The 9,623-nt window shown below is 40.8% G+C and overlaps 1 protein-coding gene across 2 annotated transcripts in view; it reads left to right on the top strand.

The window, feature by feature from the left end:
• The first annotated feature begins 3,763 nt into the window (after window positions 1-3,763).
• ntrk2a (neurotrophic tyrosine kinase, receptor, type 2a) overlaps window positions 3,764-9,623 on the top strand; it is an 82,909-nt gene continuing 77,049 nt past the window's right edge. Inside the window, exons 1-4 of one of the 2 annotated variants that reach the window (XM_069699469.1) lie at window positions 3,764-4,496; window positions 7,336-7,410; window positions 8,613-8,684; window positions 9,193-9,261. In XM_069699469.1, coding sequence (XP_069555570.1) covers window positions 4,234-4,496; window positions 7,336-7,410; window positions 8,613-8,684; window positions 9,193-9,261 — 479 coding nt within the window. In that variant the 5' untranslated portion in view covers window positions 3,764-4,233. The remainder of the gene's footprint in view (window positions 4,497-7,335; window positions 7,411-8,612; window positions 8,685-9,192; window positions 9,262-9,623) is intronic. The other variant, XM_069699470.1, reaches the window with a different exon arrangement.

Genomic DNA, 9,623 nt, shown 5'->3' with positions numbered 1-9,623 from the left:
AAACTGTTGTTTTGTCTTTTTTTTTTTCAATGATAAAAATGCTTTTGCAAGGGACCTCTGGACCCCACTGAAGTCTCCTGTCACTTAACACTTGGATGTAGCCAATCCACATGTTGAAACCATTAATCAAGTCAAGGTCAAGAAGTTTAATAAAACACAGAGAGAGCAGGGAAATGGCTCTGGCCAACTGAGGTTTGTTTATCCATAGATCATGTGCCAAAGCAAAACCCCTCACAGTTAGTAAAGAAAGAGCCAGTGTGATGTTTTCTGCGCTGTCCCAATCGTGACCCTTTTTCTCTGGTCACTCATAGCTGTGGGGCATAGCAGCATACTGTGAAAGCCCCTGTGAAGAAGTTCTGGTAAATGTTTGTGCTTGAAATTGACTGTCTTCTTCTTTACCTTTTGTTAACCTTAAGTGATGGTCATCAATAAACTCGTAACATTCTTTTTCAACCCAGTATCACGGCAAAGCTTGAAATAGACATGCCCGTCAACTACAACAAAATGTGAGATAGCCATGCTTTGGCCTCTCTAGGTGTGGCAGTTTGTCGTTTTGTAAGCATAAAAGTAATGTAACAAAGGATCATGTGACCGAGTACAAAAGACAGTTTTGGGCGGTATTAGGAGGCAGGGCCAGTTGACATGAATCACAGACTAGCATTTGGGAGGCAGAGGCTTGAATCCAGGAGGCTGAGTGTTTTTTTGTTTCCTAACCCCAACCATGTGTCTTTTCTAAAAGTTTCATTGTCCTGTAAATCACATGGCTGTATGCATGCAGTAGGTTTCATTTTTGTCCACTGCAGGAAAAAGTGACACTGTCACACCAAGACAGGTCAAAGCGTGGCTGTTTCACATTTTGCTGTTGTGGACCGGCGTCTCTATTTCAAATTTTTCCGTGGTAGTGGTCTTTTTACACGTAGTCACCCCCACTGGTCTGTCCTGGGTCCGCCCTTCAAAGTGGCTGTGTCAACGTTAATGTAAATAGGGTTTTCAGACCATAATCACAGCGAGGAAAACTGAAGCGGTGAGCGATAGTCTGGCAGAGCTGGACTACAACAGGTTACAGAGTCAATAGCACAGTTGATTGCTAAGAAATTAGCAGGTGATTGTGATGCAACAGCAGGTGATTGTGATGCAACAGCAGGTGATTGTGATGCAACAGAAGATTATTGTTATGAAACAACAAGTGATTGCAACAAGAGGTTAATCATCACCTTGGTCTCTTAGAATGTTTGATTGTTATTTTCCACAACAATTTTCCCCAATTATATTAAGTTAACCATTTAATCAAAGATAATTGGTAGTCGCAGTCCTAGTTTGATGGCTCAACTAATGATCCACAAGGTAATTGTGAGCATAAAAGTACAGGATTGTGATCACACACAAAGCACTAATCATCATAATGCCAGAAGCGAAGGTCTTTACAGTTGGATGGCATGCTGTTAGAGGAGCTGAGTTGTGTCACGAGGAAAACATACACACCAGCCATCTGACCAATGGCATCAAAATAGTTTTTAATATCAAAGAGAAAATCCACTTTTAATTAAAGAGAATTGTTTATAGATACACCACATCTGAGATTTTATTTGTGATCTGTTTTTATTATGTGTCATACTGCTAGATAAATCCTAGAGCTGCTCCATGTAGATAATGACTCACAGAATACACACCACCCCTGATCATTTCACATATTGGTATATTTTCTATGAGCCGGAACTCATTCAAATGGAACTGTTTAGTAATATCCCAAAATAACTTGAATATTTCAATGTCAGTGGGAAGTGTCAGATCCTCTGACCTTTGTAAAGCCACTTGTTCATGTTTGTAGAAGCTGATTTGGCTGTAAAAGGTTATATGACACTCATTAAAACCTTATCTAACGCCAGATGTATGTGGACATTAACATGGTAATTTTGCTGCTGAATAAAACAAAAACATTTGCTCACAGGACGTTTAACATATTTGAATCTCATCAATGACAGCATTCATTGTATGCGGGCTGTTCAGTATACATAATTAGAGATCTCTGCTTTGCAATTAACACATCAAACATGCTGCATAATTTGTACAAGAGGCTAAATATGTGTGACATGCTAGGGTAAATTCACAGTGCTAGAATAAACACATCCTGACTGAGGCTTTGTCTGTGGATGACAGACAGTTCAAGGAGGGTGATTACATATTTAAAATGTCAGGGACCTTTAACACAGGTTACAACCTCTGTCAAATTTCAAAAGGAACAGAGAGTAATTGGAATATTGTTTGTCAGCCAGTGTTTTAATTGGTACGCCCACATTGTTCTGTGCAGAATGCGTACACCCCGGTTTCTGAGGCAGGCATCCACCAGATTGGTTCACACACAGAGTCCATAATTACGCTCCTCAATTCAACAGCACTGCCTGTGCGTCAGCACAAACGTCATGTTAGAGCTGCACATGGGGACAGGACATTAGGGAGGAGAGGAGAGGATAGGAGAGGATAGGAGAGGAGAGGAGAGGAGAGGAGAGGAGAGGAGAGGAGAGGAGAGGAGAGGAGAGGAGAGGAGAGGAGAGGAGAGGAGAGGAGAGGAGAGGAGAGGAGAGGAGAGGAGAGGAGAGGAGATGTGTCACAGGCAGATGTGCTGTCATTCTCTGTCTCTCTCTCTCACAAGGTGAAAGATTGACGAGAAGTAGCTCTGTTCTTCAATGGCTGAGTGGTGTTAACGACAGATCCACTCTTGTGTTAGAAATGCGTCCAGGAGCAGGAGATCTATAGCAGCAGAGTGACTGGCATGCAGCCGTATCGCCCCCACTCTAAAATGACATATTATTGATTCAGGTCTGGTATGGCTGGGAGCCCCCATATGATTATGAAATATGGCCTAATGATTTAATAAGGTGACACTTGGTCTAGTACATGCCAGCTAAAGACCTGATGATTGGTGATTGCTCCCTCTTTCTCTCTGGGTCTCTCCCCCTCTCTCATGTGCTGCTATAGACATTACATCTACCTCTGATTTACAGTGTAGGCATCCATCAGCTCAGTTGCACTATAGAATATTTAAATAAAATATTATTGAATGGGAATTTGCAGCATTGAATATTTTTTCAATTCCATAATGTAAGATTTGAAATATGCCTCTTGAGGGAAATACAAAACAAGGCCTCCTTCAGACAGCTTTGTTTGTCATTGATTAACTGCACATAGGTCTAGAACAGCTCCCGCATACCAGCCAGATGATAATTATAATGACGAAGACAGTGTTGTTGATGAGAATGATTATTACAATTAGAGCCTCTAAATTGATAGCCCCTTATATCTCATTTACGCAATAATCTGGAGTCAGCTTCCAGATAGATGAAGTAACCTCTTCAACGCAGATGCCTCTCTCTACCTCTCTCTTTCTCTCTCTCTCTCTGTCAGATAAGGATGCTCACACCTCGTTCACATCTCAAGACACTCCACCCTCGATGGCAACAAGATTAAAACAGATGAAGATTTATTATGTAAAAACATCGGGGCTGGCTGGCTGAGGTGCCCTTGAGCAAGAAACACTCTCGCTCTGCACCTGACCCTTCACCAAGACCTTCCTGAGAGCAGAGCAAAGACCACTTCCCCGAGGGGGATCAATGATGGATCACGTTTTACACGATCTGCTTTGATGCCGGTACCCCCTCTCTGTTTCCCATCCTCTCTCCTCCTCATCAGCAGCTTTCATCAACAGCTGTATGGTGCGCTCTCATTCTGATTGTCCACCCACCCACCCAGCAGCAGCAGCAGCAGGAGCAGCAGCACCACCCGAAAATTATCCACACACACAGAGAGCATTGTGTCGGGGAGGCTCCAGCCAGTGCTTGTCAGCTTAGAGAGAGTCAGAAAGAGAGAGAGAGTCAGAGAGAGAGAGAGAGAGAGAGAGAGAGAGAGAGAGAGAGATCCTCCTTGGCACACACCGCCAGTGTGGCAGTGAGATTTTGACTGACTGACTGACTGACTGACGGGGGATTCTGAAGGAAACACACAAGGAAAGGACTACACACTCCTATTTTCCTTTTTTCCACACCTTTCTCCGCTGTCTTGTCTGTCATCGCTGAAGCGGCCGATGGTTTTGTAGTTGCGCCGCCTTTATCCTTCTCAGCATCGGATTTTGCCTTATTTCTCCTCTCCTTGATTGGCTGAACCGGGGCTGATTCCAGCCAACCTGGGCCGGGCCGTGGGGCTGTTCAGCGAGCCTTATAGCTGAAGTTGGCACCCGAGATGAGCGCCTTGAGACCCTGGAGCGGGGCTTTCTCTTCGCCGGGGAGAGCGTCTGGGTCGTGGCGGTGCTGGTGGTGGTGGTGGTGGTGGGTTGTGCTCCTCGAGGTGGCAGTAGGCTCGGGAGATCCGCGGTTATCCCCGAAGGCATGCCCCTCTTCTTGTTCCTGCAGCAGCACCAGGATCTCCTGCGTGGACCCGGAGCCTGGAATCAGTGCTATCCCCGTCCTGCAGAGCGAGATGGCGAAGGAGAACATCACCGACATGTGAGTGTCCCTCATAGGCATCAATTTACTGAGGAGAGATTTCGAATTCATACGTGATGCGTAAATCTTCATGTTTATCATTTTATATGTCATATCTTTTATCATTTTACTGTGGCTACATTTTCCAACACTTTCCAAATTAAGGAATGTCATCCTTCTCCCCTCCTCTGCCACTTGTGTCTGACGGTCAGCAAAGAGAGAACCAGAATGTGACCACATTTTGTTTAATTTTGTAGTCAATCTTAACATTATATACTTGAGTATAAGGGATTTAAATGCACTTCACACTGATATTCAAATTAAGCCCCTAATTTATTTTCGGCACGGGTACTCATCATGTGTAGTAACCTACATTGCGTAACACTTATTGCCGTCATGGGGCACATCAGTCTTTCAACACTAGCGTGGAAACAGCCCATTTAAAAATAAAAGGGGTTGAAGCTGATGGACTTTAATTCTGACAAATAGACAAAGCCCAGTCTGTGTGCTGGCGCGTGAGTGTGTGTACGCGTGTGTATCTCTGTTTGTGTGTGTGTGTGTGTGTGTGTGTGTGTGTGTGTGTGTGTGTGTGTGTGTGTGTGTGTGTGTGTGTGTGTAGACGCGCACTCTCCAGACACCACTGTCCAAATATTAGCACAGACACTTCCCGAGATGGCTTGTATGAGTATATTCAAATGAAGCAGAGAGAATCGATGCTGAATATAAAAGCGACATTTTTCTCGTCAGACTACACATTTCTTTGATAATTTGAAGACTAGACTCTCCTTTTCAGGCTGATGGGTGATAATAACATAAATCTTTGCTTGCATTCAGCACCTTCTTTTCACTGACATTTAATAACACGTCATTTGGCCTGAAAATTGAAGCTGAGACACGTCTATAGCCGAGAAAAAATAAATAGGAGATTAAAAATGTTTAATTGTAGTAATATCGTTCTTGGCAAAGATAAACGACCTTGTTGAGAATGACTTGTTTCAGAGATAAGCAATCTTTATCGGCGGCCTTGGAGGAGCCTTGGAAGCTGTTTAAATGAGCCAGCAGTCTGTTGCAAAAAAAAAAAAAAAAAAAAAAGTGCTCACTGAGTGCTTGGCTAATGTAAACAGACAAATTACTGATGACCGTGCGACGTCTAATTCCAAACGACCTTGCAAAAAAAAAAAAAAAAAAAAAAGGGAGAGTGGTTATCGCATCCTCTGTCTGTGTGAATTGGTCCCCGATTTTATGACATCTGCTCGGAAACCTCAACAGTTGGTCGAAATTTAATGGGCTGTCAATGAGAATTGCGATATGGGTGTAAAAACCGGTGTTGATGTGTCATTTGTGCACTGCTGTATACAGTATGGGTGTGTTTAGTATAAAAGCTGAGTCAAACAAATCACATTTGGATACCATTTGCTAAGAAAATATCCTCAGTAGACAGGAGGTGGGTGTACTAACTGCATTATACAGACAAAATAAAACATGACAATAGCTTGTAAGGATAGGGATGTTTTTTTAATGTTATTTTTTTTTATTAGGTTTTGTGTTCTTTCAAAGATATTAAGATGTTAGAGATTCAGCCTATTTAAAGACTGAAAACACAATGTTAACATTTAGAAAAATCTCAGACAATTTTTTACACTTGTATCACTAATAGATTGTCCACAGGCAATCATAGTAGACATACCAGGCTACATGTGGAGGTATAACTCCAAGCTTAACTGCTCACTAAAGCAGACAGTGGGGAGGGGGGTTCGTCAGTGAAAAATGAGGTATGTGGCATGCGCTCAGTATTCAGCAGTAATATTCACTACTTGAACTGAAGACTGTCTGCTCTTTATCTTATAGCTGATTTGCAGATGTTTAACTGCTGACATTGAAAGACTATTGGTGATTTATATATTACAAATCAGTTTTTCAACCTAAAAACTGTGTTGTCAAGTGGAACATTAGCTGTGTGTCATTGTTGTTGGGCAGTTTCAGCCTTCAGTGAAACTTATTTTATGGAAGAGTGTGCTGCTTTTCAAAGGATTGGTTTATTTTTTTCAGTGTTTCCCAGAGTGCAAACCACTGAAATTCATTCGGGGTCAATTTCTGCTCTGTCAACTATTAAAAAGGCACATATCTAATTTTATTATTCCTTTTTGCTCAATTATTTTTTAAGGCATTTTGACTTTAATTGATGGCGACTGCAGAGAGTGGATGGGCAATGAGGGGAGAGAGAGAGAGAGATATGAAACAAAAGTTCTCTGCCAGACTTGAAGCGGGGACATTGTCATGTATTTAGTATAGTGTCTTAGACCTCTTGTTTTATTGGATTTGAAATAATTAGCAACAAGAACAGGTCCTTCACTACTGTTGCTGTTTTCCCTTTTGGGAAAACATGTTTACTAACCCTACGATTAGCCAAACAGTACACGCAATAATACTGCGGGTTTGTGAATTGATCGGAGGGATTGTTCTCGGTTTAGCTTCAAATGTTCTCAGACATCTGATCCCGAAGCTGTAATATTTGAAGAGTGCATACTGTGTACTGCTTTTTCACACAGTTATATTCATTCACACATGGGACCTGCCCACAATCATCTCCTGCTGGTCCTTAAACACAAAACGGGTCAAGTGCCTTGTTGAAGTGCTGCCGAGGAAAAGAGGGGAGATCTGTTCCTGTTTCTCTACCTTGAAAGTCTAACAGTGCCCCCTGTGAGCCGTATTTCAGCTGCAGCCCTTCAGGAGTCCATTTTTTAATTTGAGTCTGACTTCTATGGGCTCATTACATTTCTTTGTCTTGTTAAATGTTTCTGTTTATGCTTCCCCCTGTTAACAAATTAGCCTTCTGACACACACTTGTACCTCTCGACAGTTACATCGCAAACCAGAGCAGCTTATCGTCCATCAACGACAAAGACCTGAACGACTACAAGAATCTCAGGAACCTGTGAGTCTTTTATAGCTTTTATTTTAGCCCACGGGAAACACTCTGACTTATTGTCAGTAAACAAATTCGTTTGTAATGTTTATCTCATTTGGCTTTTCTGCTGACCATCTACGTTGTGTTAAAATGTTTTTTTTTTGTGCTGTAATGGACTGAAATACATAGGCAGCTTCTTCATGCAGGTGGAGGTTACAACAGTATTTCTTGTTTCTCTCACTATTGTTCACTATATGAGACATATGAATTACGTTTTAAAATACATTGTCCATGACTGTTGCTTCAAAATGTTGCTGTGGTTATTGATTTATTCAACAGTGTTTGGTTTGCTTCTCAGTCTCATTTTATTTCTTAATCCAAAAAAAGAATTGTCTGCCAACAAGCTCTTTGTTGTGATGTGGAATATGTTAAGTAGACACTGTCTAATTTCACAGCCAATATCCCATTTGGTAGACAAATTAGCACAAAGCCCATTATGCATTGCAAGTATTAATTGCGGTTGGACCTGATGGAAACAAAACTCGAGATGCAGGATGGACCAGTGCTGTGTTTGGGGTACTATCAAGAACAGTTGTCCCGTGTATCTCAGAAATATTTCACACACAATCACTCTGTAGAGTGTTATATTTTGTAAGAAAAGGGTTGATATGATAACACCATTTTACAGTTTGAATCTTTTTACAGTAATGACTTGTTAAGTGTCACATTTTTAAATGTCTTTGCTCAGTCTCAGTTGTGTTGGACAATCAGACCATTGTTCAAACCATCTTTATACCAGATAACGATATTATCTTACAGCCTCACCTGTTGAGGGATGTATAGTTTGTTTATCTCTTTTGCTTTACATCACAGACCGACTTTACACTCATATACCTTTGCGAATCTCTTCTGATGCTACATTTTGGACAATAATATGCAGTATTTGCCCTTAAAGTCCAGAGGTCCATCTTTAGTTTTGACTTGTTTAGCTTCAGTTAGTTGTGACACAAGATAATGGATCTATTTATGGTTCATAGATCAATAATAAAGCATTAAGAGGAGCAGAATTTTGGTTGCCAGGTTATGCTTTTGCTGGTATATATCCTCCTCTAGGATGACTTGTTAAAATCACCTCAGTGAGCTGCACACTCAGGTTTTTGCTGCTAATACCGATGTTGCATTGTTGATTGAGAAATATTAATGGTGCTGTTGTTTTTGTTGTATGTCAGAACGGTGACCAACAGCAGGCTGACATACGTTTCAAAGCTGGTCTTTCAGGAGAACATCAAGTTGCAGTACCTGTGAGTAAAAATTCATGTTACACATTCCTTTATTTCTATTGACATGACATTTTTACTTTTAATGATTAATTCATTTGACTCAGTTGAGGACAAAATTATAGCTCTTATTTGATTTTAATAATTTATTGTATATTTATTGATGGCACTGATTAACACGTGTATTGTAAAGAAAAGAAAACTTTTTTTATCATAATTTGTAACATTATAAGGCACCGTTTGTCAGAATAAAAATAAACAACCTGTAATGACTGAGAGATAAATGAAAAATGAAGTACAGGTCAACAGGATTTATAATTGATTGTTAAATTTTGGTACCTTGTCAACATAATTTAATCTTGATACTTATTATATTTAAACTAAGGTCAATCATCACAATTCAATGAAGCAGGTTCATTTTTTTATACACATAAGCAGGCACATGCTGTTAGCTGTGGAAACAATGACCTCATACTTTGCTGTGGCGTTACAAACACAATCTCCTTTCCCTTATGTTCTGTTTAATTTCCAGGAATCTAAAAGATAACAACCTGTCGTCCCTGTCCTGGAGGATATTCAGACACCTCAACATCTCCTATCTGTGAGTTCAGAGGAGCCTTCACTATCACTGTCTATCTCTGTGTCTGTCTTTCCGGCTTTACCTCCCAGTCACTATCTCAGTATTCAGATAGGCAGAGACTTATATCATCTGCAATGCCACCTATAGGTTTCTGTTTTGACGCCTGAAGCTGAGTTTACTGCTCCTTTCAATATTCGAGTTTCTTGAAGCCAGAAAATAGCAAGAAATACTGAAAGACTGAGATCAGCTGACAGGCTGTGTCACCTGTCAGTAAACACAAAAATACCCCGTCTCTCTTTTTCACATTGCATTTATTAATTAAACAATTTATTAATTGTTTGGACATTTCTTTCAATGGTTATGGTGGTCTAATGGAGTTGAAT

Source organism: Brachyistius frenatus, unplaced genomic scaffold (genome assembly GCF_029030835.1).
Source record: "Brachyistius frenatus isolate BFR_SWC_R1_liver_20210118 unplaced genomic scaffold, ASM2903083v1 Contig_30, whole genome shotgun sequence".
Classification (NCBI taxonomy): domain Eukaryota; kingdom Metazoa; phylum Chordata; class Actinopteri; family Embiotocidae; genus Brachyistius; species Brachyistius frenatus.
Note: the sequence above shows the minus strand (reverse complement) of the source record. Positions and strands in the feature narration are given on the sequence as shown.